Here is a 27,906-nt window from a genome sequence, read left to right as displayed (position 1 = left end):
CAGTGCTGAAATAATTGGAACAAGAATTGGCTGTTTTAAGATGAAAAGCCTTGCTGGACAAAGGCAAGAGTTGTAGCATTCTCTTTCTAGCTGTGTCCCACCAGATGCTTTTTGGAAGCTTAAAGCAGGGCAGAACTGCACCATCCTGCCCTGTTGGTCCCTTAGCAGCTGTTATTCATTGATATTCTGCTGCTGAACATGGAGGTTCCATTTAGTTACAGTGGCTAATAGCCATTGATTAGTCTGTCTCCCACAAATTTGTCTAATCCCCTCTTGCAGCCATTTAGCTCCCATTCCTATTTTTGGTGCAGTGGTTTCTTTCAGCCAAGACTTTTTTTTTGCCATCTCTCTCCTTTCAGGTGGAGCTGCCTATGCATGTAGATCTGCAGGCCCCCTGGTCCATTTGGAACATGTGCTGAGAGGCAGTTGTGACTTATGGAAGATGCGGGAAGCTCTGAAGAAGCTACGCGGATCCTAACGCCATCATGAGAGGGAAGAGAAGATCCACGAGGATGGTTTGGCTGTGGATGGCATGCCTCCTCAGTGTAGCATCTTCTCTAGAAGGTAAGTGCAATATTGGTGCTTTCTAGAGAGAAAACGCTATTGGCCTTATTGCGTCAAGTTAAGAGGTGACTGTCTTTTCTATAACTTAATTGCTTGCTCATGGGCACTTGCTGATCAGCTTCAGTAGGGAATGAGAACAGAGGGTTTTAAATTAAAGAGTTTGTGGATCCTGGGTTTGGAGTTCCTATCATAAAAATCAATAAGGGAGAAGGGGAGGAATATTTGAGATGCCTTTGAGATGCTGATGGTTTAGGGCTTCATAGAATCATAGAGTAGGAAGGGGCCACAAGGATCATGGTATAGTGGTTAAGAACAGTGGACTCGTAATCTGGTGAACCGGGTTCGCATCCCCACTCCTCCACATGCAGCTGCTGGGTGACCTTGGGCTAGTCACACTTCTCTGAAGTCTCTCAGCCTCACTCACCTCACAGAGTGTTTGTTGTGAGGGAGGAAGGGAAAAGGAGATTGCTAGCTGCTTTGAGACTCCTTAGGGTAGTGATAAAGCAGGATATCAAATCCAAACTCTTCTTCTTCTTCTTCATCTAGTCCAACTCCCTGCAAAGCAGGAATCTTTCACCCCACGTGCGGCTCGAACCCACGGCCCTGAGATTAAGAGTCTCATGCTCTACCAACTGAGAGGAATGGGGTGTGATTCCTTGTGCTTGTGGGTTTAGGAATGGGGTTTGATCCCTTGCATTGGAGTGGTGCTGGTTTAGAAAACAGAATGGTTTTGAGTGAGGTTTTGGGATACATTACATGACACTGTTCGAGATGCAGTTTATGGCCTGTCATTCTTGCCAAGAAGATAGAAAGAAATGAATGTTTTTCGTTGTTGATTTACAGTGGTACCTTGGGTTACATATGCTTCAGGTTACATACGTTTCAGGTTACACACTCCGCTAATCCAGAAATAGTGCTTCAGGTTAAGAACTTTGCTTCAGGATAAGAACAGAAATCAGGCCCCGGTGGCGCGGCAGCAGCAGGAGGCCCCATTAGCTAAAGTGGTGCTTCAGGTTAAGAACAGTTTCAGGTTAAGAACAGACCTCCAGAACGAATTAAGTACTTAACCCGAGGTACCACTGTATTTATTCCTTTCTAAACAGCCATCTCAAGGAAATTAAAATAATTTTAAAACGGTTAGAAACAGGAAAACGGCCAATACGCTTTAAACAAGACTAAAACCCTAACAAAGTAGATTTCCCTTATGGGGTGCTTGGTTGTGTTTAATGAAAAGGTTGGGAAATGGTAGAAAGTGGTCAGAGGCGGCAAATATGTGGGATGAGAGAAGAAAGAAAAACCTGGGAAACAGAGAGTGGGAGATGGAAGGGCAAAAGTGTCATGACTCATGAGCAGCCCTGTTGCCGGGCCAAGGAAAATCCCTGTGGCCACATGTGCTCATTGACCTGAACCATTTCACGATGAATGCTCATCTTTCCCTCACACATGAAAGCCTTTGGAAGAGACAGGTCAGGAAGCAGGAGTAAAATTGCTGGAGAACCGAAGGAAGAAGGGAATCTGTGATGAGCGAAGACGAGAACAAAGGGAGATAAGAAAAGTAAGAGCACCTGCAGGAAGGGAAGTACCGTCTGGAGAGAAGCAATACTTTGCTTGAAGGAAACGGGTAGAAGTTCCGGGAAGGCAGATGCAGCTGTTTGTCATCAGCTTAAAAAAAAAAAGTGTGGCGCTGTCTCTTGTGAATGGCGCACGTGCATTTTTAGTAGTTGGGTTTTTCCTCCATAAATATGGAAGCAGCAACTGGGAAAGGTCCGGATCTCTGATGCTTATGCATAAATCGCAGGAACCCAGCTGGCAACTGGCAGCACCGGGCTTACATTTTCACAGCCGATGGCACCGCATGCATCTTGTAATGCCATTTGCATTTTGGCATTTTTCCTGCTGGCTAAGAAGCAGGGTGTGTGAGCTGGCCCGTAGAGGATGCCGCAGATGGCCTTTTGCTATCCTAAGCAAAGTGCAGCAGGGGGATTGAGAGCCAACAGTGGGAAATGATTTTACCACTTCTTGAGCAGGAGCAATAATAGTAATTATTATTATTATTATTATTATTATTATTATTATTATTATTATTATTATTATTTATACCAGCCTTCATTCAAAGATCACAAGGTGGTTTACAATATAAAAGCACAATAATACATACTATAATAGCAAACAAAAACAATACCCCCATATATATATTAAAAAAGGCCTTAGATTGTTTAATTGACCAGAGGCCTGGGAGAAGAGGAATGTTTTTGCCTGGTGCCTAAAGATATGTAACGAAGATGTCAGGCAAGCCTCCCTGGGGAGCAGGACATGAGAAAGAAGGGCCCTAGAGTTGAAGCTGAAAAAAACCAACCTTACTTCCTCTACCTTGCTATCTAATAGGGTATAGTCATACCTTCGTTTTCAAACTGAATCTGTTCTGGAAGTCCGTTCGACTTCCAAAAACGTTCCTGCACTCAAGCAGAAGCCATGTCGGACATCCGGGTCCCAAATAAAACTGGCAAACCGGGACACTCACTTTCGGGTTTGCGGCGTTCGGGAGCCAAAACGTTTGAATCGCAAGGTGTTCGAGAACCAAGGTACGACTGTATTTGTCGTACCCTAGTTCATACCCCATATGTTCTCTAGCTCTATTTCCACATTCCTGTCCATTAATTTATAAAACATTTCATTTCACTAGCTATCACTGAGATAACTTTTTAAAACAGTAACCACCAGGATTCTTCCCAAAATGTTAACCTGCATGTATGATGACAGTGCAATATTCCATGTGGTTTTTACAAAAAGATTTCAGCTGTGTCCCTCTGCTGTCGGTGTTCTACTCTGGTGCCCTTTAGCCAAATCAGCAATAGTTACATGCTAAGCCTTTCCTAGCTTGTCCACCATGTCATCTGTTGCAAGGCATAGTGTGATTGCATTTCTTTTGCTCTACTTCACACAGAAACTCCCAGTTTCATCTCGGTTTGGAATTGGTACCCCAGCAAAGGCCCAAAGACTGGTGGAAGGCTGTCTATTATTATTATTATTGTTATTGTTACTGTTATTTGTTGTTGTTGTTTAGTCGTTTAGTCGTGTCCGACTCTTCGTGACCCCATGGACCAGAGAACGCCAGGCACCTCTGTCCTCCACTGCCTCCCGCAGTTTGGTCAAACTCATGCTGGTAACCTCGAAAACACTATCCAACCATCTCGTCCTCTGTCGCCCCCTTCTCCTTGTGCCCTCCATCTTTCCCAACATCAGGGTCTTCTCCAGGGAGTCTTCTCTTCTCATGAGGTGGCCAAAGTACTGGAGCCTCAGCTTCACAATCTGTCCTTCCAGTGAGCACTCAGGGCTGATTTCTGTTACTGTTATTACTGCCCTTCATTATCAAATTCCAGGATGGTTTACAGAATATATTAAAACAACATTAACTCAAAAGCATAAATACAGTAAACCACATTTAAAAAATACATAAAACAGAGCAGTTGAAAGTTGAATATTAAAGATCAGCTAATGCTTGGCAAAAAAAAAAAAAGAGGATGAAGCACAGTTAAAGTTGGGGCTTGTCTTTTGGAGGAGAGGGACTGGGTGCCACAACAGAAAATGTCTCTCCCTGATTGCCAACAGATGCATGCAGACAATAGTACAATCAGGAGTGGCTGATCTATAGATCCCAGTGAAGAGGCAGGTCAGTATAAGGGAGAAGATGCTCCCTCAAGTACCCTGGTTCGCAGTTGATAGGGCCTTATATCACCTTGAACATCACCTTGTGCCTGGCCCAGTAACTTATGGGCAGCCACTGCAGGTGTGACATGCTTGCGGTAGATTGCTCCGCTTGGCAGTGTAGCCACTGGATTCTGCACTAGCTGCCGTTCTGGATGCACAGGCCACTGTGGCCAGACTATCTCCACCCAGGAACAACCATAGCTGATAAAATGCATTTCTGGACACTGTAGCTGCCTGAGTCTTCCTTGACAAAGATGGATCATGAAGTACCTCCAGTGAAACTGATTCTTTGGGAGGAGTGCAATGCCATTTAGAGCAGACACCCTCCTGCCTTATTCTTTGAACTAGGAGCCACCCACCCACAGTACTTCCATTTTACCAAGGCATCAGGTTCAGTTTAGTAGTCTTCATCCACCACTCCACTGCTTCTAGGCACTGGTCCAGGACTTGCAAAGCCACACCTGGTTAAGATGCAATGTGTGCTGATGACATTGTGCTCCAAATCCCCCAGTAACCACACCCAAGGCTATGTATTCATGTTGAACAGCACTGGGGACAAAGCGGTGTTGTGTGGAACTCCACAGTGCAAAATCCAGGGGGCTGACATACAGTCCCACCCAATGCTACTCTCTGAAACCAGTCCTGGAGTTGGGAGCAGAACTTGGCTCCCACTCCCAATCCACAGAGCCATCCAAGGGGATATTATGGCTGGTGGCATCAAAAGTCACTGAGATACTCTTTCTCCTGATAATAGTCATCCATCAGGGCAACCAAGCCTGATTCTGTCTTGAAACTGGGCCTGAAACCAGATTGGAATGGGCTTAGTAAATCTGCTTCCTCCAAAGGTCCCTGAAGCTGATCTGTCACCACCCTTTCAAGAGGGTGCCCAGTAAGGGGATATTTGTGACCGGGAGATGCCATACACTGCTGGATCCAGGATTGTTTTTTTTCAGGAGTGGATGCACTACTCCGCCTTATTGAATTTCTGATGCACATATTGTAATTCAGCAACTATGGCAGACTAGAATTCTTGACCCTCCTTATGCCCAATTATATCCAATTTTAAATTCAGTCATGGAAACAAATTATCAGTAGATAGAGGCACAACCTTTTGTGCACACACTGCTCTGAGGCAGGGAGGGAATTGGTATATTTGGATGCACAACATGTTACAGAAGCTTGGAGATTTGCATAGGGCAGCGAGGAAACTGGGGAAAACTCCCCCCACCCCACCTCCAATTCAGGAAATTCACATAAGCGGTAAAACCGACCAAGGCTTTCAGACTTGCACCACTACTCCAGTGGCGATGGCACACTTTTGAAGGAAGATACAGAGGGCAGGGCAGGAGGAGAGAAGTTGTGATAGAATGGGTCAAACCCCACTTCCCCATATCACTTTCCCCTGCAAGTAGCTCCCCCCCCCACTGTTTTGCAGGAGAAAGACAGCCGCCCCTAATTCCCAGTCTTCTGTTTGCCACTGAACATCAGTTTCCCTCCTAAGAGCAGGGAATTGTCGTAATTTTGAGTTCACATCTCACTGCTTGGTTCTTGAAGTGCACAGGACAGCCCTAGGTGAAAAGAAGGAATCATGTTTGTTGGAGCTTCAGAAAAGTCAATCAGAAAGGAGAACGTTGCAAGGATCTAGGCGTCAGGAAGAGTCAATCCACCAAATTACTTTTTGCATTCTTTTAAGGCAGTTCTTGCAGTGGTGGGAAGGCTTATCTAGTTTGCAAGCTTTCCATGAGTCAGTGATGAGCAGATGCTCTTGCCTGAAACCTCCTTGCTTTGTGTCAGTTTGTGTCCTGTTTTAATTGATCCATTTTCTTTGATGCCCCTCACGTTGCGTCCCAAAGCAGAGTTTGGTTGTTTGGTGGGTCGTGAGTTGTGCACCCCATGTAGAACGAATTGTAATAGTTTTGGAAGTTACTAGAGCCTGGAGGTCCCTGGTTAAGTCATCTCTGTCTAAAAGAGGCTGCAGCTGGCGGAGAGCTATAGCTGGGAATCGTAGCCTGCAAGGCCGCGAGTGAAAATGTTGGATCCCGGAGCACCCCCAAGCTATGAACCTGGTTCTTCAAGGCGTGCAAACCCATCCAGAACAAGCCGTCTTCCAGCTTACAAATGCAAGAACTTGGAAAACGTAACACCTCTGTCTTCTCAGGATTCAGTTGCATTTTCTTCTCCCACATCCTGCCCATCACTGCCTCCAAACACCTGTCTAGCACCTCAGCTGCCTTTCCTGATTCAGATGGAACAGGGGGAAAGAGCTGGGTGTCATCCATACAGGTTCGGGAACCAACCCCCCATCCCCCGGCTTCTTGAAATTTTTGACTTTTTGAGGTGACTGAAACTGAAAGAAAGCACCTGTCAAGTTTTGCACACTCATATGCTTTGAAAAAGCACCCCCAACATTTCCTCAAAAGGCTAAATAGGATCAGAGCTTCAACGGGGATGGAAAATAAGGACAGCTGATGTGTATTTTATCATGATTTACCCCTTGCTTTTCTGTGCAACTTCTAATGCAGGTTACTGTCAACTCTTGAAAAGGAGGATTGCTGAGCACATGCCTCCCATCGATTGTCTCATCCTGCTTGCTGCCAACTTCCCACTTTTTGCATCCAAAGAAAGTTCTAACCTACACAAGCTTATGCTGCATCCAATATTATTCTGAAAAAGTGCTACAGCATTCGTGCTTTAAATAACTGTAGCCAAACGGCCTCCAAACATGGTGTGAATAAAATGCTGAGATAACGTCACGCTTTCCTGTTGTGCGTTGGCTGGCCGAGCTGATAAGGCGGCACAGTTTTCTTCTGTAAATTGAAGTGGTGCAATCTGACCTCCCTCTTCATCTTGAAATGCCTTTGAACGTTGGTGGTGGAGGAGTCGCCCCATATAAACTGTGAAGACATTGTACTGAAATACACAGCAGGAGCAAGTCCTTAGACATAATGATGACCTCGCCCTTCCAAAGTTGCTGGGCTTGGCTGAACGGGGAGGCATTTCCCCAATTCCTTGCCGTACTTGAGTGACAGGGGTAAAAATGTGGTTTGATTTAAAGCAGATCCAGCAGATCAGTGTGGCGGTGCTCAGCACAGCAATGATAACAGGATGCTATCCTGTTAGCAATGTGAAGCCCATGTTTTCATCCCTTGTGTGGCCAAGTGCCTGTCAATCAGAAAGCAAAACGGGCCTGCTATAAATAAAATAGTGGTTTTCCCTACTTGAAGGACTCCCTAGGCACACAGAAGTATTTAAGAGTAAAACTTGAAAGAAAATGTAAAAAGAAAATAAAAAAATCTAACTGCCCAAGTGCCTGTGAGCTCCTAGGACTTAATGAGATGGTGGTAGTTGAGCCTAGGGAGAATAAAAGAGCCTGCCTCAGAGGCGCAGAGGCCCATCTAGTCTTCTCATGGTAACCAGCAAGATGTCTGCATGCCAGACATAACAACTCCCTTCTCCTTCTCTGCAGACTGTTCTGGTTGTTCTCCTGACTTCTAAGCCATGTGCACAATAACTCTCTAGTTGCTAAAACTGAAGGTGGTATTGGTCTTTCCTGTTTATTATATGTAGACCCAAACATTAACCATCCAATGTTTGGGTGTTAAATAAGCCAGCTTTCAAATCACCCAAACTAGGGTATTCATAGAAGGAGAAACCAGTTGCCAATTATTTGTACAAGCTGACAGGTAGGCCTTATGATATACACCAATATCTGGAAACTTTAAAACCTCCTTCTGATGTTGGCAGCTGCATTCTCTTAAATGAAAAATGAGGTGGAGAGTTAACCCTAATAAACCTTCTAATTATTCCATTAATCTTTTTAACATACACTCAGGAAATGCATTATGAAATATCACAAACTCTGTATATTATCTGTGGCAGAACATTCATTTTACAAGTGTATTAACCATAACCCCAATACTAAATCTAAGTAGTGCTCATCTTCCCAAATCACTGAAGATCCCCTTTGTCAACCTTTTCAAATTCATTGTACTCATTTGAGAAATATATCTTGGTACCCAAATGCCTAGATATGTTATGACCTCTGGGCACCAACAAAAGCAGCAAGTAGTATACAAAGTAGATTATCTACAAAATGCCCACTGGCATTGATTTAGATTATGACCAATTAATTGTATACTTTGAAATTCTATCAAAACTATTATTTTTATTAATTCAGGTATTAATATTTCAGTTCTACTAAGAAGATTCATCCATTGCCCATGTCAGTGAAATCCACAAGAACAGATCTCATAAGAGAGACAATGTATTGGTAATGGAAACCTGCACCACCTGACCCAGGAAGCTTGAATGCAGGGTACCAGTCACATATTATGGCCTGGCATTTATTTGGCAACCACGCCCAAGCTGCTGTTTTTGCTGTCCCGCATAGACTGTGCAAAAAGGGAGAGTCCATTTAGGATCACCATGCATGACTGAGTTAAGGTCTTCAGCATCTCAGATCTTGAGATGTTAGAAGGAGGATATTTTGGTATAAAGGGCAGACACAAGAGGTGTGGGGCCTTTTGGCAGCTAGTGGAGGTAACGAGTTGCACTTAATGAGTAAGGGGACAAAGTCTGGCCATGCCTGGTTGGTGAGGCAAAGGTAAAGGACCCCTGGATGGTTAAGTCCAGTCAAAGGCGACTATGGGGTTGTGGTTCCCATTTCACTTTCATGCTGAGGGAGCTGGCATTTGTCCACACACAGCTTTCTGGGTCATGTGGCCAGCATGACTAAACTGCTTCTGGCGCAACAGAACACTGTGACGGAAACCAGAGTGCACAGAAACACCATTTACCTTCCCACCACCGCAGTACCTATTTATCTACTTGCTCTGGTGTGCTTTTGAACTGCTAGGTTGGCAGAAACTGGGATAGAGCAACGGGAGCTCACTCCATCATGGGAATTTGAACCACTGACCTTCTGATCAGCAAGCCCAAGAGGCTCGGTGGTTTAGCCACAGAGTCTGGCCATGCCTGATGGGAAAGGGTGGCGCCCAGTGGGTCATAGGAAGGGGACCAATAGCAAAAGCTGTCATCAAACCAAGCAGAAAATCCTTTGGCCTTGATCCCTCACTCCTGACCTCATCTACACTACAAATTTAAAGCAGTATCATGCCACTTTAAACAGTCATTTTAAAAATCCTGGGACTTGTAGTTTGTTGAGGGTGCTGAAAGTTGTGGAGACCCCTGTTCCCTTCACAGAGCTGCAATTCCCAGAGTTCCCTGGGAAGAGGGATTGACAGTTAAACCACTCTTGAGAATTGTAGCTCTCTGAGTGGATAGGGGTCTCTTAGCTCCCTTAACAAACTACGGTTTCCAAGATTCTTTAGGGGAAGCCATGACTTCTTAAAGTGATATGATACTGCTTTAAGTCTATGGTGTTGATGGGGCTTCTAATGAAATGATGTCTAGTTATGCTGACCTGAGAGACACTGCAGAAGCCCTGCCTCTCCCGCTAGCCTCCCATAGCTAGCCCTTCTCTAATAGGGAGGGAGCATTTGTAGGATTAAATGTTCCCTATTAGAGGAAAAGCCCTGTCAGCTGCAGGCCAGGCATATTTGCTAGCCTATGAAATATTCACGCTCTGAAAAAAAATTACCAGGGTCACCGGAGACAGACCATCTGGGGAGTAGCCTGCTTGCCAGCAGCACAGAATGCAGGCTGCCAATTTTTTCCTGTTTCCCACTTTCCCTCTCTATAAATCTCCCTTCATATTTAAAAATAATTTGCATGACTGTATTATTTTTATTATTATTATTATTATTATTATTATTACCCTCCTTTTACCATAAGGTGTCAGGGCAAGTTACAATATAAAAATAAAATATTCAAATCAGTGTAAAAAATTGCAAACAGAAGAGCAGAGTGGGTCCACAAACTTGGTTGTTTGGCTCAGATAATTACCGTATTTTTTCCTCTATAAGACTCACTTTTTCCCTCCTAAAAAGTAAGGGGAAAAGTGTGTGCGTCTTATGGAGCAAATGCAGGCTGCGTAGCTATCCCAGAAGCCAGAACAGCAAGAGGGATTGCTGCTTTCACTGCACAGCGATCCCTCTTGCTGTTCTGGCTTCTGAGATTCAGAATATTTTTTTCTTGTTTTCCTCCTCCAAAAACTAGGTGCGTCTTGTGGTCTGGTGCGTCTTATAGAGCGAAAAATACGGTATTCAGTTTGGATGAAGCAAACTTTACTTGGTTGGGCACAGAGTAAACACATGGACTAACTTAAATCAAAAATCAACTGTGCACCAAAGTGTGTCCTTTATGCTGCATCTCCCTACTTCAGTGCAAGGGAGATGTGTTGGCTTAAGAGATGAGCTGCAACTTAGAGGGGAGAGTTCCTATTGTGCTGGAATCCTGCTTGAGGGCTTCCTATTGGGGGCATCTGGTTGGCCGCTGAGAAAACAAAATGCCATTGGCCTGATCCATCAGGTCTCCTCTTATGTTCTTACGTGGCTTCAGAGATGAGCTGCAGCCTAGAGGGTTGCCCAGAGTTCTGCTGTGCTTCGAAAACACGCAGCGCTCCAAAAGCCAGGTCTGCAGAAGAGCTAATCCTGTCCTTGGCTCAGCACTTTAGCACTAAATTGGTTAAGCAGGAGAAGACCAAGCATCGAGAACCTGCCCCACTGGTATCCCTTGATCATGCAGATAGCATACAGGGGACCTTTATACCAAACATGGGAAAGGAATAAAAATCTCCTTGAAAGAAAGACCCCATGGTGGATCTCACCGATTGAGGTATTAACGGTGAAGAAAACAAATATGGAGGGGGAAAACGCCACCTACGAAGAAATGTTAAGAAAAACAGATCAAGGGCCAAGACTTAGACCTTATGAAGAGATAAAAAATCTATTCACTGGGTGGTTGCAATACCATCAGGTGAATGATTTGTTAAAAGAGGACAAGAAGAAGTTGGGTTTTGAGGACAAAAAATCAAAATTCAATGTAGAAGTAACAGAAGGTAAAAAAAAACCCTATCTAGAACCTATGATATACAGTGGTGCCCCGCAAGACGAACGCCTCGCAAGACGAAAAACCCGCTAGACGAAAGGGTTTTCCGTTTTGGAGGTGCTTCGCAAAACGAATTTCCCTATGGGCTTCCTTCGCAAGACGAAAGCCCATAGGGAAATCTCCAGGGACAGCGGGGAAGTGCAGCGCGTCTTCCCCACTGTCCTCGGACCTCCTCCGAAGGCTGGCGGTGGGGCGGAGAGCCCTCCTCCCCCCGCCAGGCTTCGGAGGGCTTCTCCGAAGGCTGGCGATGGAGCGGAGAGCCCTCCTCCCCCCGCCAGGCTTCGGAGGGCTTTTCCAAAGCCTGGCGATGGGGCGGAGAGCCCTCCTCCCCCCGCCAGGCTTCGGAGGGCTTCTCCGAAGCCTGGCGATGGGGCGGAGAGCCCTCCTCCCCCCGCCAGGCTTCGGAGGGCTTCTCCGAAGCCTGGCGATGGGGCGGAGAGCCCTCCTCCCCCCGCCAGGCTTCGGAGGGCTTTTCCGAAGCCTGGCGATGGGGCGGAGAGCCCTCCTCCCCCTGCCAGGCTTCGGAGGGCTTCTCTGAAGGCTGGCGATGGGGCGGAGAGCCCTTCTCCCCCCGCCAGGCTTCGGAAGGCTCCTCCGAAGGCTGGCAGCGGGAGGAGGTCTCTCCGCCCCACCAGCAGCCTACAGAAGGCTGCTCCGAAGGCTGGCGGCGGAAGGAGGGTTTTCCTTCCCACCGCCAACATTCAGAATGCTGTTCTGAATGTTGGCAGTGGGGAGGAAAAACCCTCCTCCCACCGCAAGTCCCGGGAACAGAGGAGAAGCGCTGCGCGCCTTCCCCTCTGTTCCCGGACCTGTCCTGAAGGCTTGCGGTGGGAGGAGGGCTTTCCTCCCCACCGCCAACATTCAGAATGCTGTTCTGAATGTTGGCGGTGGGGAGGAAAAACCCTCCTCCCACCGCAAGTCCCGGGAACAGAGGAGAAGCGCTGCGCGCCTTCCCCTCTGTTCCCGGACCTGTCCTGAAGGCTTGCGCTGGGAGGAGGGCTTTCCTCCCCACCGCCAACATTCAGAATGCTGTTCTGAATGTTGGCAGTGGGGAGGAAAAACCCTCCTCCCACCGCAAGCCCCGGGAACAGAGGAGAAGCGCTGCGCGCCTTTCCCTCTGTTCCCGTACCTGTGCTGAAGGCTTGCGGTGGGGAGAAAAGCCCTTCTCCGCACCGCCAGCCTGGCAAGCGGTCTCCATAGGAACGCATTAATTGATTTTTAATGCATTCCTATGGGAAACCGTGCTTCGCAAGATGAAAAACTCGCAAGACGAAAAAACTTGCGGAACGAATTAATTTCGTCTTGCGAGGCACCACTGTACTATTAGAGTGGTACACAAAGGACGAGGAGGTCAAAGAGGCAATGATCAAATGGGCAATTGATTTTGGTTATAACATCGACTTTGAAAGGTGGTTGGAAGTGTGGAACCGCAACATGAAGTTTACAGCATGCATGTCCCTGAGAGAAAATATTTGGAAGATGCTATACAGGTGGTATCACACCCCTGTGAAGTTGGCCAAAATGTATAGATTAAAGGATAAGAAATGCTGGAAATGTGGGGAGGTGGAGGGTGACCTATATCATGTATGGTGGACATGCAAAAGGGTGAAAGGCTTTTGGGAATTGATTTACAATGAGCTTAAAAAAATATTTAAATACACCTTCCCCAAAAGACCCGAAGCCTTTTTGCTGGGAATGTTGGATAAAGAGATCAAAAAAGAAGATAGAACGATATTCCTCTATGCCACCACAGCAGCGAGAATTCTGTTGGCACAATATTGGAAAGTGGAAACTATCCCCAATATAAATGATTGGCAAATTAAAATGATAAAATATGCTGAGCTTGATAAATTAACAGGTAAAATAAGAGACCATGATGAACAGAAATCTCTGAAAAATTGGAGTAAATACTGGAACTACATTGGAATGAATGTTTAATGTGATTGGCGGGGTCAGAACAATACTACCAGCGTGTGAATTTAGGTTTACAGATCAAAAATCAAATACGTGAATGGAAGTAAATATTTGATACTTACCAAAAGGATGGAAGGAAGTCCAGGAGGGGTGGTTTTTTTTTTTGTCCCCCCCCTTTTTGTGAAGTAGCTGGATTAATCTCTCTTTGTATAGTTAGAGAGAGGAAAAAAGTTTGGCTTGTATATTTTTATTTTTTTCTTGTTGTAATTTTTTCTTTTGTATTTGTTTGTATCTGTTTGTATGCTTGTTATGTATATAATGTTAATAAAAATGTATTTGGAGATCATGCAGATAGCATAGCCCAGAGTCTGTGAACCTTTTTTGGCTGGTGGGCACATTTGCAAACTGACGAAACAGATTTAGGCCCTACACTTTCAATGCAACCAAGCACATACTGCATACTGTTCTATTATGGGTGCTTGGGAAGACTTCTGCTGCAGGTCTGTGGGTGCCCAGTTGGAGACCTTTGGCAAAGCCGACTCCTTCACACATGCTCAGAATTTGTGTGTCGCTCTAAAAACATGTCTGCTAATAATTTGTATTCAAATCACACTTTTCAAAAGTCTTCAGAATTTCATATAATCATCACAGCAACCCTGTAAGGTCAGTGCTGTTATCCTCACATTTCCAATGAAGACCAGGGTTGAGGGTGCTTAGTCAAGACTTGAATGGGGGATATCCAGCTCATAACTCTTTGCCAGCTCTCATTACATTGTTCTGCTGCATGGTTTATAGCAGCCCCTTCAATTATAACTTGTAATTTCAGACTCTTATCCCTCTCTTGTCTTGAGTCCAGTCATGCAATTGTTTGAAGAGGTGGTTGTTTTCAACTGCTTGGTCTGTCTTCTGCAAAAGTGTTGGCAAGCCCTGCGTCCACATGAGGCAAATGTTCTGCCTGTGTGAGCACAAGGGCATCATCTGCTTCTCGCGAGCAAGTTCTCCCATGAAAGCTGGCATTGAATGGGTGATAAACAAGGGTATACACATGACTCATGCCCAAGATATGGAGAACCATGAGAATCATGCCTCAAGACTTGCAAGAAATCACTTGCAAAGCTGACAAATGCATTTGCAATTCCTTCCTCCTAGATCTCGTATCCGATAGTGAGTAGGGCTTAAGACTAGCAATTATACTGGCCCAGAAGAGATGAGATGGGGGTGGTGAGGAATAGCGGTGGATAGGAGTGGCTGCTGTATGGATATCTTTATCAAACTCATCACTTTTGTCTCTTTCATTTGGCAGAGATTCTTTTGGATACAACAGGAGAGACCTCCGAGATTGGCTGGACTGCCCATCCTCCTAATGGGGTAGGTGCTCCCTCCATTCTCTACTGCTTGTGAAAACAACACACACACACACACAAACACACACAGGAGCAGCCAGCACAGAGGGATGTTGCTGTTGCTGCATCGCTGTCCTCCTTACGGTGGAGTGGTTGCTGCTTATCAGTGCAAGGGGGTGGCAAATTCTGGGCTGTGCAGTTGCAGCTGCAGCACCAGACCACCTCTACTGTTGCTGTACTTGCACAGCCCCAAATGCGCTGCTGCCCTACCCGACCTCAACAATGCAGGTTGTAATACAGTGAAATACAGTACCTAAGAAACAAAAGAAGCAACCAAAAACACACATTTAAAAACATGCAGCATCTAGAACCTCATGCCCCAGTAATGCCCCAGGTAGAAAATCATGAAGTGGTCCACCAAGACCTTCAGCAATCTTTAAGTGATTTGGGGTGGGTGGGGAGCATTTCAGAACCACTGCTTTAGAACGCAGGCATGAACCAGATTTTGAAATGCAGACTAGATGGTTATTTCACACCCCCCAAAGGAAAAGTTCTAGTTCAATTTGACCGAAAGTTCTGTTGAAATTCTGGTTTCCTTTATCCTAACGCATCTCGGAGGTACAGTTGGCAAGTGCCCAGTAGATGCATTCCTTCCAGCTAGATACAATCTGATGAAATGGACTTCAGCCTAGAAAACCTCTTGTCACAATATATTAGAAGGCTCTTAAGCTGCTACAGGACCCCTTCCAATGCTCCTCCCCCATGTGTCTTTTCCTCTGGAACTTGCAGCCATGGATTGCCAAGGTCTGGGGAGGGCGAGCGCTAACGTCAAAGCTTCTGTCACCACATCCCCGGCAGCTGGGAGATGAGTCCTGGTGAGCTTGGAGGTTATCAACTTGCTTTGTGCTAATTCTCCAAGGAAGAATGGCGTTCCTGGGGTTGCCCCATTCTAGTTTCACAACACAGCAGAATGGCTTGACCTTGGCCATCAAAAGGAGCTGTATTTGAATCCGGACCTCTGTGTTCTGAGTTCAACACAACATATTCACTCTATATTTTATAAATCACCTTAAGTGAAAATGGATAGAATCTCAAATGACTTCAATTTTGAGGTCAAAATTTGCACGTTCAACTTGGGAGACATTTTCCCTTGAAAACCTAAGGCCAGGATAGCTCAGTTGCTTAGAGCGTGGTGCTGCTAACACCAAGGTTGCAGGTTTGATCCCCATATGGGACAGTGGCATAGTCATGGCATAAGCAGGGGGTTGGATGAGATGATCCTCAGGGCGACTTCCAACTCTGCAGATCTATGATTCTACTATTCATCTGAATTCTGGATACTAAACAGCCCTGGAGTCACCTTTTGATGAATGGTGGAATAGAGAAGTTTTCATAGAGAAAATAATCACAGGCAGAGGAGTAGTGCAACCCCCAGCCCTCCAAGTCCTATATATTTGCAGTCTCTAAGCTAGGCCACCGTTCAGGGGACCTCCCAAGCATTGGGAGAGAGGGGACTTTGGAACCCTTGAGCTTGGGAAGCCCCCAGACATGACTCATCCATAGCCTAGACCAGACCCCTTTTGTGCACACTGGCTAAGCCTTGCGCCTCTCTCCAGTCCATGCAAGTGTTGTCAAGACTAGGAGAAGGCTATTGCCAGTTACAGGAAAGCTGAAAACAACTTCTGTTTATCTCTTCTTCCTTACTCCCGCTCCCCAACTCTGTACAGTGGGACGAGGTGAGTGTCTTGTATGACAGGAAGGACCAGATCCGGACCTTTGAGGTGTGCAACGTGGCTGAGCCAGGACAGAACAACTGGCTGCGAACTCACTACATAGAGCGGCGCGGAGCCCACAGGGTCCACATCCGCCTCCGCTTTTCAGTACGGGACTGCGCCAGCATGAGGACTGTGGCCTCATCCTGCAAGGAAACCTTCACCCTTTACTACCATGAATCGGAGGCCGACGTGGCCACCCAGGAGCACCCTGAGTGGCATGAGGGGCCGTGGACCAAGGTGGATACAATTGCAGCTGACGAGAGCTTCTCGCAGGTGGACAGCACCGGGGAGGTGGTAAAGATGAATGTGAAAGTGCGCAGCTTTGGCCCGCTCGCCAAGAGGGGTTTCTACTTGGCTTTCCAGGACTCCGGGGCGTGCATGTCCCTGGTGGCTGTTCAGGTTTTCTTTTACAAGTGCCCGGCGGTGGTGAAGGGCTTTGCCTCTTTCCCAGAGACGTTTGCTGGAGGCGAAAGGACTTCGCTGGTGGAGGCGCCAGGGACTTGTGTGGCTGACGCGGAGGAAGCCAGCGTGACGGGCTCCTCCGGGGTGAGGCTGCACTGCAATGGCGAAGGCGAGTGGATGGTGGCTATTGGCAGATGCGCCTGCCGGGCTGGCTACGAGCCTGCGGACGACGAGAAAATCTGCAAAGGTGAGCAACAGGCGGGGCGGATCACCTGCGGGCGCTTTTCAGTCCAATTGGAGCCATTGCTAACATATAGAGGCAGCCTGCAGAGGCTCATTTGATCTTGCCTCTGCCTGGGCGGCAGGTCATTTTGGTGCATCTGGTGTAGTAAGATAATTCCTTTGCAGGCTGCCCTCAAAAGAGGCTGTGAATATTGTGACAACTTCTCCAAAATGTCACAAAAGTTGCTGGTCCACAAACAGTTTTTCCTAACATGCTCCACTATCCATGTTAGTGGTTTGTGGCACATCAGATGCCTGCAAGGGAAAGGAATTGTTGACATGGGAAGTGGTAGTTTCCAAGCCTGCTATATGATCTAACTTGTTGGTGCAGATCAAGCCATAACTTAGGGAAGATTGCCCTGGCGGTTCTATGCCCATCTTTTGGTGACTGAACAAAGGGAGATGGAAGAAAAGGATGCGATGGACAGGAGATACCTTATTTTTTGCTCTATAAGACTCACTTTTTCCCTCCTAAAAAGTAAGGGGAAATGTGTGTGCGTCTTATGGAGCAAATGCAAGCTGCACAGCTATCCCAGAAGCCAGAACAGCAAGAGGGATTGCTGCTTTCACTGCACAGCGATTCCTCTTGCTCTTCTGGCTTCTGAGATTCAGAATATTTTTTTTCTTGTTTTCCTCCTCCAAAAACTAGGTGCGTCTTGTGGCCTGGTGCGTCTTATAGAACGAAAATACGGTAATTTATAAGCCCAGGATGGGGTGAAGGGATATATCAGACTGAAAAAGGTAAAAATAAGAATATGGAAGGTGCAGATATTTGAAAATGAATCCTGTGTTGCAGATTTGGGTTAAATGCATCTCATGTATGTTACCATTAAAGAGTTACTTTAAAATTCCATTCATTTGCCCTACCCAACACACTGATTTTCTAGAGCCACGGTTCCCATGCTGGCATTTGGCTGTGGCCCTGGGATGGTGTGGCAATAGCACGATTGCCGAAACATAGTCTAAAACCACTCCTCCAGCTGGTATCCTGCAACACTTGGAAAACTTGTATTTTCAGTTATCAAATCAGTTCAGAACCCAATGATACTTGAGTCTTTAATATTCCTGGATTTGATTCTCAGACACCTGCAAATTGCTTGTCTGTCCCCAGAGAGATAGAAAGCAAAAATAAAAAATGGAGGGGTCATGCCATAAGTATGCTAGGGGCCAAGAGGTCCTTGGTTTAAGTTCTGGAATCTCTGTTGTAAAGGTGTGAATCTCAATCAGGGTTTGACTGGCTTCAGAAATGCTTTTAGAGGCAACCCTGGTTAACCCTGTAGCTAATGCCTCACTGAGTTACTGTGCAGTTAATGGCTACAGGAAAACTCTAGATTAATACTAGAAGGAGGAGCCAGAAGAAAGGGCCTGGCGGGGGCATGCAATCCTCTTCTAGCCTCCTCCTGATGGGGAGCGTTACGTGTGCTCAGGCTCAGAATAACTTTTCCGGAACGGAAAAGTAATTCTGTGTCCCGATGAGGTAGCAAGGACAAATTTTTCATAGCCTGTCTGTGATGTATACAAATGATCATTCAGCCAGGGTGCTGAGGGTTAAGACGCTGTGAAGCCACTGGGGGATGTTTATCGACTGCGCAAGTGTTACTTTTAATATGCTAATGTGGATTGAGAGAGAAGCAGATTTACTATTTTGGAAACAACATTCTTTCGGAGCTCATTTAAAGGACAGTCCACGAGTCAAAGTAGTTCATGCCTTCTTGTTGGCTTTGTATTCAGCAGAGAGAAACTCAGGGGGGGGAAATGGGTGTTTGTTGCCAACTTTCTTTGAGTTTTAAGCATGTCAAGAATGCCATATCTGATCTCTGTCTTTCCTTTCAGCTGGAAGGCTTCCTGTTTCACTGAGGTGTGAACTTGTTTGAGCGATTGCTCAGCCTTTGCAGGGGTGGTGGGGGTGGTGTTTGCGAATTTTGGATCTCTTAAAGAACTGGGCTTGCCATGTCTAGTGTCTGGAGATGACTGCTTCCAGATGGCTGCTTATTGTGTGGTGGGCATGTGCCTCATGCATGGACATTGCTTGCAGTGTACACACAATGTTGCTGGCATGAAAAGGACAGCTCATATCCACCCCCCACAAATTAAACCAAAACCAAAACCAAAACACAAATTAATCCTGAGAAAAATCTGATAAGTTTTTGTGACATTTCAGTGACGTGTTGGGTGCTAACAGTGAGTTAATAACAACCCTGAACATTCGGGGGGGGGGGGGAGCATGCTGTATATTTCCCCATAGCACATACACAGCAATGCAAATAAACACCAGCATTGTATACAGTTGTAAATATAGTTCCTCTTAACAGTAATCACAATGCCTGTATAGTTGTTTGTGTGGCCGTATTAATTGTTTTTGGCATCCATCTGTCTCGGGAGACCTTGGAGTGCTCCTCCAGAAGCGAAGGGACTTCCCTGGAGCGCAAGCCTGATCAATGTGTTTGGAGGTCCTGGGATGTCCAGACAACAAAATCCCCCTCTTTGCCTTGCTGATGTGGTCCAAAGGAAACCAGATCAATACGTTTGGCACCGGCTTAGCTGCAGGAGATGCTGGAAGGAGACATCCTACTGTCTTAGGGACTGCACACCGCATTTGTGTGGGGATTACTCCTTAACCCTTTTCTTCTCCCGAAGATATCCCACAAGACAGCGAAGGTTTCGTATCAGATGGGCTACTTTCCCATGTTTGACTAGTCCCATTTGTCCCCTTTGCAGAACGTGCTTGACCGTTGGGCCCACTATTGGTCTTGTCCATTCAATCCACCAGAGACTGTCTTCACATGTGGGGGAAGTCCCTGACTCACCAAGGGTCTGAGACCCATAGGCTACCCTCACCTGGTTTAGTTAGCAAGTCACAGCCGTTCCCAGAGGCTTGTTCACTGTTGCATGCTCAAAGCTTCTAGCAGACCTCAGTGTAGAGTGGGGACTAGTGGTGGACAGACTACCCCAGAAGGAGCACGACATGTCCCTCACCAGAGGTACTACCCCTCCCCTAACACCCCATACACCCTGGCTATATTAATAGGACACTTTTTGCCTATAAATGGCTTCTGGATTGTGATATTTGTTAGCTGGTTGATCAGATATTGCTAAATGATTGCATCCTATTAGTCTAGGCTTAGATAGTCTCTGGGTGAAATTCATTGTTGCTCTAATACGATTGTTCCATTGGTGCAAACCTTTCTGCTTGCCAGACAGAGCAATCTCCCCTCTCTTCTCGCCATGTGTTGTTCTTGGGGGTTCTTCTGACCTGCTTCTGAACTATGTGTGGTGGGGTGTACAGGGGAAGCAGAAGATGGGGGAAGCCCCATTGCAGCAGTGGGACTCATTGTGCTGCCTCCCACTAGGGCATCTATTTGGTTAAATCTGGACTCCTGATACCAAGGCTGCCCTTGTATATGAGGTGTCTACCCCGCCTTTTTAGTTGCATCATAGGGTCACCTGATAGCAAATTGGTCTCTTACCCTGCTTCTGTGATACATAAGTAGAATTGGTTTGCAGGCAGTGAAAAACAGTATCTGCTGGTGCTGAGCTGAAATGGCTGTTTTTTGGTAAACATTTTCAGGTATAAAAATAATAATTCCTTCTTCCATTATCTTTCTAGCACGCCTTGCAAAAATGTCCCTGTACTCATTTACTTTAGCTTCTCTTGTTTTCGTTCTCTTTTGACTTCACTTAACCCCCAGTGATATCATCACAGAGTAACACACTGATTGGCAGTGTGACAATAGTGTCTCATTTATTATGTGATTCCCACTAACCAGAATACCTATGCAACTAATCCAGGAAGAAAAAAGGTAACAGCAGCCAGGTAAATCTTTGAATCTTTGCACAGTCTTAAGATTATTATTTTTCCCAGTTTGAAATTATTTTTATCCCCTTCCTCCCATTTTATGACCCTCTTATTGAGAATGAGAGTGATTCTTCCTGGATTAGTCATATTAGTCACAGATGCTATCTCTCCCAATCAGTTATACAGGGGACAGGATGACGTCAATATACTGCAATAAGATTTGGTGATGTGATGAAGTTATTGAGGATGAATAAAATCAGCTAACAGAAAAAGGGGGAAAGGGAAGCTAAAGTTTTTTGTTTTGTTTTTAAACCAATATTTATAGGATGCCCTATAACATTTTCCCATTCAGGAGCCAAAAAATTCTCGCTAAAGGGGAAGCAGGTTTTGACACTGCAGGAAATATTCCAAGTAAATAGTGCATCGTTTCATCTCAGCCATAATTATAACAGAATTTAGCATCAGGGGCTTGGTTTGCGTGTCATGTTAAATCACAGTTAATGTTTAACTGTGGTTTAACAGGAATCAGTGGTGGACTGGTGTATGCTGCTCAAAAGTCCTCCCTTCACTTCTCCCCTACTTCTGACTGTGGTGTGCTGGGAGCAACAAGCTACAAGCTTTGCCTTGTCATGCTGTCCGAACCTAGTTCATGGTTTGTTTCCCTACAAACAAACCAAAAGCATCAGCAGCCAAGGTTTGTTCTAGTTTCACCATATGGGATTTGTTTGGGAGAAATATTAGCACAAGCCTGGGTGTGGATGACGTGACAAACCAAGGATTGCACCTGGAAGCAGGTCAGGAGTGAAGCGGTGGCTTAGGACTCATTTGGGTTAAGTCATAGCTAAACTTAAACTATGATTTTAACATGACCACAGCCATTGTTTTAAACATCTCAGCATCGTTGCCACTTACAGAGCAGGACAGTGGCAAGGGCAGGACATTACAGGTGCATCAGAGGGAGTGCCAGATTGGCACTGCCAGTGTACCTGTGCTAGCCTGACCTCATTGGTGCCCTTCTCCTCACTATCCCAGTAAGCAGCTGTGCCACTGCCACTGGGAGGCCAGTTTTGTGGTGACACCCCTCCACACTGGTTGCCCTTGGTCTTGTCCAATTAAGATAATTGGGAGATGCACAGGCCCAAGTGGCAAGCCCCAAGAAGTAATATAATTGGGGCGAAGAGCAGGCTATTTGCCATGGGAGCTGTGAATTTTTCAACTGGGAAAACTTCATACTGTGGATTGTATCCTGTGCTATGCAAGTAGAGTTCCATTAGTGCGATGGGTCTTGGCCTTCCTCTCCTCTCCCTTTGCCCTCCTAAAATCTCCTCCTGATGGTACATAGGTCAGACATGCCATTGTGCAAGCAGGTGTCCGCTGCAGAAGGTATATATATCAACCTTACAGAAATCTTACAGAAACAAATGGCAATTTAATGCATAGTCTTGTTTTGGATATTAATTGTGGGTAATAATCTGGGTGCAATGCAGAAAAATTACTGGTATCTCCATCATATTAATTAAGAATATTTGTGCTTCTGAATGGGGAAGTTGATAGGCCGCTAGCAGACAAACAAAGTGTATGAGATGTGTGTAACTGTAGTTTGGAGCTGCACTGAAAATATTTCCTTTGTAGATTAGTATCCCAAGCACATGGTGCTACAAGCAGGTATTTGTAGAGATAATGTGAAAGGGTTTGCATATTCCTGGCAGCGTTTCCTGTTCTGTGGGGCAGCCTTACCAGTGAAGTTCACCAATGCTTGCCCTTACTTGTCTTTTGGAGAAAGCCCAAAATGTGTTCGTTTTAGCAAGCTCTTAATCTTCCCCATAGGAGTTGAACAAGATCTGGCTTTGATTTTGGAAATAATGACTGTTTTGTTCTCGCTTTTTTATTTGTATTATATTAAAATTTATAATTGCCCCATAAAGATAGATTCTTTTTTTAAAAAAAAAAAAGTGCACAAACAGTGGTGATAAAAGTATACCTGTTACAACTTGAAGAAATTTTAGCAACTTTTTACTGTTGAGATTTGGTGGAAAATAGCAGCATACAGATAGATTGAATAAATGAAATAGGTCTATAAAATGCTGAATTAGGCGACTTCAGTGCCACTAGCAGAGCAGGGGGCAAGAGTGGAGTCTTGACCACCCTCCAGCCAACCTGCAATAATCCCTTGGTACCATACTTCTTATACTGGGCTTGTCAAAATGGTAAGTCTTGGGGTTGGATAGGGGGAATATTTCCTTGGGAGAGTAGGCAAGAGCTGAAAGAATGCTGCTTTTTACACTATGCTATTCACACGTAGGGATGGGTGGGAAATTTGGCTAATCCGCACTTCTCAAACCAAAATGCAGTTGTTCTTTGAAATTTGCACTTTCCTGAATTTTGCAATGTAATTATTCAATCCAAGAATGTATATTCAAATGCTCATGTTAGAGAAAAGAGTGTGTAAAAATGAATATATTAGTCAGGAAAAATGGTCAGAAAAGCCTAGAGTACCAGAATAGGTGACAAAGCAGCGATTGGGTGGCCGCCTGATGTGGATGCTTTATATGAGATTCCTGCCTTGCAGAGGGTTGGGCTAGATGACCCTTGGGGTCCCTTCCAAATCTACGATTCTATGAAAAGGCCACACAAAAGGGCATCATATTAGGGGGAACTGCTTGCAAAAATATGTATGTTAGCTAAAATAGTGTACAAAAATGTTGGGAGAGATGCACACTAAAACACTGACAAGTTTTCATGATACTTAAAAAAAAGTAAAATTGTGAACTTATGTGGAAAAAATGATAAACTGATTTGATAGATTCGTTCATCCCTAATCTAGGATGGTTTAATTGGGTATCATCCCAATCCTATGTGTGGTTTATAGCACAGATGTTTTGGATTGAGATGCCAGGAAGCCAATTTGCAGCTTCTTTTAAAATTCCTTTTATTCCTTTCCACTTCTTTGCTTTTCCATTTCAGAACACATCATGTCCATCTCCCTGCAATTCCACGCGGGACATCATTTGACCTTGCTTAGTCCAATGTCAGATGCTTCTAGCTCTGTTTTTCCTTTCCTTTCTCCCCACTCCCCCTTCCTTAGGACTTGTCTTGGATCCCTGATTTCTCTCCCTCCGCTAATTTTCATTTTTCATTTTCAGGCAACACTTTCTTTTCTTTTGATATATGGCAGTTTTAGCTTCAAAGTGAATGCATGTTTCTCTCCTTTCATATAAATAAAAGAATAGGCTCCATCTTCTTGGCAGCTGCCCCTGAAAAAGGCTAGCAATTTGCTTTCCCTTTCCCCCGTTATTAAAAAATGTTCGGTCTCTTGGCAGATTTTTTTTCCAAGGGCAAAGATGTGAAATCTTGGGGTGTCTTGTCTGCCGAATCTTTTTCTTTTTAATCAAGGAAGCAAGAAGCACTTCACAGCTCAAGACTTGCTGAAATGGGCTTAGAGCTCTCGATTTCCCATTGCTTATTTTATAATCTCTCCCCACCATCATTCCCCCCCCCCCGTTCCACAAACCTGTTGCTTGTCTGGCTGACTCCTTGTGGTTACAGATTAACTAGTTAGCACCTGCACTATCAGACTCTTGGCGTTGCTCCACAGTTGTGTTCCGAACATGATTTAGCTCTAGATTAGAAAGAAAATGCACGTCCAAAGAGGTTATTTGTTGTATGTGGCCATAAATCTGGATCGGCGCGATCTGGAGTTGCTGCCAAAACCAACAGCCCCATGTTGAGTGCTGCGCATGTGTGGCACTCCCACCCCCCCAGTTTCCACCCATGTGGTGCAATGTAGCACTGTCCCCTAACATTACACGGTGCATGTCTCCGTTCCCAGTCAATGTCATCAGCTGTGATTTGGCAGCGAGCCAGAAAACAGACATTGTGATGTCAGTGCCGGGAACCTTTAGGGGTACGTTGTCATCGTTCAGAGTTCTTCAAGCTGTTCATCGCAGCCCCAGGGTTCCCTACCTAGGAAAGTCAGAGACGCTAGATAAACACGCAGAGAGACTTAAGATGATACAGATAAACTTCCGTGGTTAATGCTGTTCCTGTTTATGTGGAAACAAGTCCCGTTTGCTTAAGGGAGCTTTCCACTCTTACCAGTTGGGCTTTGCAATCTAGAAACTCTGTTGTGCCTGCCCAGCTGCACCTTTCCTATTCCTTGTGCCACTTTGAGAAGGCTCTGAGGCAAGAGCTGTACACAGTCCATGGTAGCTCATTCGGCTCTGAAGTTCCCCAGCTCAAACCTTTGAGTCACTGACTGCAACTGCCCCCTTACCATCCTAGCTTTGTTCTATCTGCAGGAGCTTTTTTAAATTTGACATTTTATTAGAAGATTTCATTTATAAAAAGAGTGAGGGGGAAAAGAAAGAAAAAATAGTTATATTACCATACATTAATATACAGATGTGTATATTCTTATTATCCTAATACACACATAATTGTCAGTAACCGAATATATTCTGTGTAAATCCATTCCAAATATCATGGTATTTATCCAAAGAAAGTCTGCATCTTTCTTTATCCAAAGAAAGCTGCCCTTTCATATGCTGTCAATGTTGTCATATTGTCAAGCCATTGATTAAGGGGAATCGTATCTTGTTTCTTCCAGTTCATCAGTATCAGTCTCTTGGCCACCAATAGGACACGTAGAATTCATTTTCACTGTCGTGTTGTCAATTTCCATGCAACGGGTATACAGTTCAAGAGCATATTCATCTCTGAAAATCTTAAAACATTTCCATAGCGTTTTATTTATATGGTTCAGCACTTTCTCCAGGAGCTTTATAACTGTATAAACCCAATGAGGGAGAAAGGGGGCTTGCGGTAGGGAGCAAACCTTGCTATAGGGGACAGCCTGTTGGGGAAAAGCTTTGCCTTGCCACAGCTGGAAACAATGTCAACCACTGTATGAACGCAGTAGCTCACGTGACAGATGTTCATGGACTGGCTGGATGCAGAGGGGTGGTGGGAGGCAGTAGCTGGGGAACCTGCAAGGGTATTGGTGGTGGGATGATGATGAGTGGTCAGAAAGAGAAGTGGGAGCAGACTGGGAGGAGATGTCGAAAGCTGAAGAGGGAACAGGGTTTAGTGAGCAAGAAGAGGCTGTGGCAGAGAGCAGTCCAGAATCGGAGGCAGAAGAGGAGTGGGGGGCAAGAGGCAGAGATGAGGCAGGCTGCTGAAGAATCCAGGGTGTCTATCCCTCTTTCTGCAACTTGCTCCCCTCTCCCCTGGTTTCTCAAAACCCAAAGAGGAATGAAGAGGGTGGAGCAAAGACAGACAAGACGAAGAAGTCTCAGGTTGCAAGGGAAGGACCTGGGGGTGGAGTGGTGGGATGGCAGGGGAACTTCAGTCCTTGCAACTGCTTCATTGAGGCAAGACCTACCGGGAAGAGTTGTTCACTAGGCCTGAGCTGTTTTGTTTCTTTGAATAAAGAGTTATGTTGCGATCCTGCTCCCGACACTTGGCCTGACAGCGACCTAATGTCAGTGCAAGAACATGAGGCAATATAAGAGGCAATCCACCTAAGGCGGGGGTTTTATACCTGCTGCAACAAGGGTCTACATCAGAGAAGGGAAAATCCAGGGCTCCTTATCTAAGCCTCAGAATTCTTCCCAGGCCACATTCCCTCTTCCCAGACAACCACCCCCTACCGGCCCTGTTTTGAAACCACCTTGAGTGTCTTTGCCTAGCTGGAATGAGTCCTTGAAGTTTGATCATACGTTTTTTGCATGGATGAACACAGAGGGGGTTTTTTTTGCCTCTGGCCCTAGCCACCCACTGTCCCCACCCCTGATTTACATAGTCCACATTTTAGTGGGTTTTATGAGTCAACTTTTGTTGGAGTAAATTCAGAAAAACAAGAGTCTGCTTTCCCCCAGTTTCCTGTGAGAACATCGATTTCTCCTGAAACCATTGCCTTACTATGTGATGTATTCAGGAAAGTCTGCTACAATATTTCTGTGTGTTTCCTTTTCATTCAAGACAATATAACCTTCCTGTAGAATAGAAGCTGTAATTGGAAAGATGCACTCAATGCCAGCAGCAACCCATGCGTGTCTTTCTGTTCTCAAAGGCACACCTATGCCCAACCCATGCAACCAAAGTTAGGGTGACTGTGGGCATTAGTAGCTGATGCCCATTAGGACTTGTGGGGTGGACTCGTTACACACAAGAGCGGGACAGATTTTGTCTGTGCCCAGAGCACACAGTGATTGATGGCACTACCCAGGGAGAGTCCTCCACCCTCAATCATTGTGATTGCCATTTGTCAATTCACTAAATAGAGAAAGGGCAGCTTTCACTTCTCTTCTCTTCTCTTCTCTTCTCTTCTCTTCTCTTCTCTTCTCTTCTCTTTCATTTCTTTTCCTTTCCTTTCATGCTTGACAATCAACATTATGAAAGTGAGGACAATCTGAACATGGGGAGGGGAGCAATACAACCACCCTTTCCTCTAGTGTTCCCTTTTCCAGTGTGGTGTAGTGGTTAAGAGCGGTAGTCTCGTAATCTGGGGAACCAGGTTCGCTTCCCCGCTCCTCCACATGCAGCTGCTGGGTGACCCTGGGCCAGTCACACTTCTCTGAAGTCTCTCAGCCCCACTCACCTCACAGAGTGTTTGTTGTGGGGGAGGAAGGGAAAGGAGAATGTTAGCCGCTTTGAGACTCCTTAAAGGGAGTGAAAGGCGGGATATCAAATCCAAACTCTTCTTCTTCTTCCCCAAACCCTGCCACGTTTATCTCGGAGATGTGGTGATTGTGGTCTGCTGCAAATACCAGCCCGTCACTTCCAAGCCTAGCAGTGGCAGGATCCGGAACCCAACTCTGCTCTAGTCCAAACCCAGGAGGAGGAAACAGAGGGAAGAAGGCTGCCCATGCTTAAGTCATTGTGCCGCAAAGCATCATCTTTGCCTTCCAAGTGTTCCTAAACATCAGGAAAAACTATCTGACAGTAAAAGCTGGCTCTCTTGGAAGGTAACAGACTCTCCTTCCTTGGAGGTCTTTAAGTAGAGGTTGGATGGCCATCTGTCAGTAATGCTTTAGCTGGGATTCCTGCATTTCAGGGGCTAACTCTTGTGTCCCTTTCAACTCTACAATTCTATGATTCTAAGTGGTGGAGTGAG

General features: G+C 45.5%; 1 protein-coding gene and 1 long non-coding RNA gene across 5 annotated transcripts in view; one reads left to right on the top strand and one right to left on the bottom strand.

Moving 5' to 3' along the window:
- The window catches only part of LOC309360386, an 87,502-nt gene extending 69,999 nt beyond the window's left edge, over window positions 1–17,503 (bottom strand). For both annotated transcript variants that reach the window (XR_014164084.1, XR_014164085.1), the window contains exon 1: window positions 17,432–17,503. This is a non-coding gene — a long non-coding RNA (uncharacterized lncRNA). The remainder of the gene's footprint in view (window positions 1–17,431) is intronic.
- LOC309359790 (ephrin type-B receptor 5) overlaps window positions 1–27,906 on the top strand; it is a 157,491-nt gene that overhangs the window by 55,745 nt on the left and 73,840 nt on the right. For all 3 annotated transcript variants that reach the window (XM_081893911.1, XM_081893909.1, XM_081893910.1), the window contains 3 exons: window positions 360–564; window positions 14,498–14,562; window positions 16,265–16,961. In XM_081893911.1, the coding sequence (XP_081750037.1) occupies window positions 486–564; window positions 14,498–14,562; window positions 16,265–16,961 (841 nt within the window). In that variant the 5' untranslated portion in view covers window positions 360–485. The remainder of the gene's footprint in view (window positions 1–359; window positions 565–14,497; window positions 14,563–16,264; window positions 16,962–27,906) is intronic.

The sequence above is a fragment of the Podarcis melisellensis genome (assembly GCF_964234715.1).
Source record: "Podarcis melisellensis genome assembly, chromosome: 17".
NCBI classification, from domain to species: Eukaryota; Metazoa; Chordata; class Lepidosauria; order Squamata; family Lacertidae; genus Podarcis; species Podarcis melisellensis.
The sequence above is the reverse complement of the archived record's forward strand: the minus strand, read 5'-3'. Positions and strand labels throughout refer to the sequence as shown.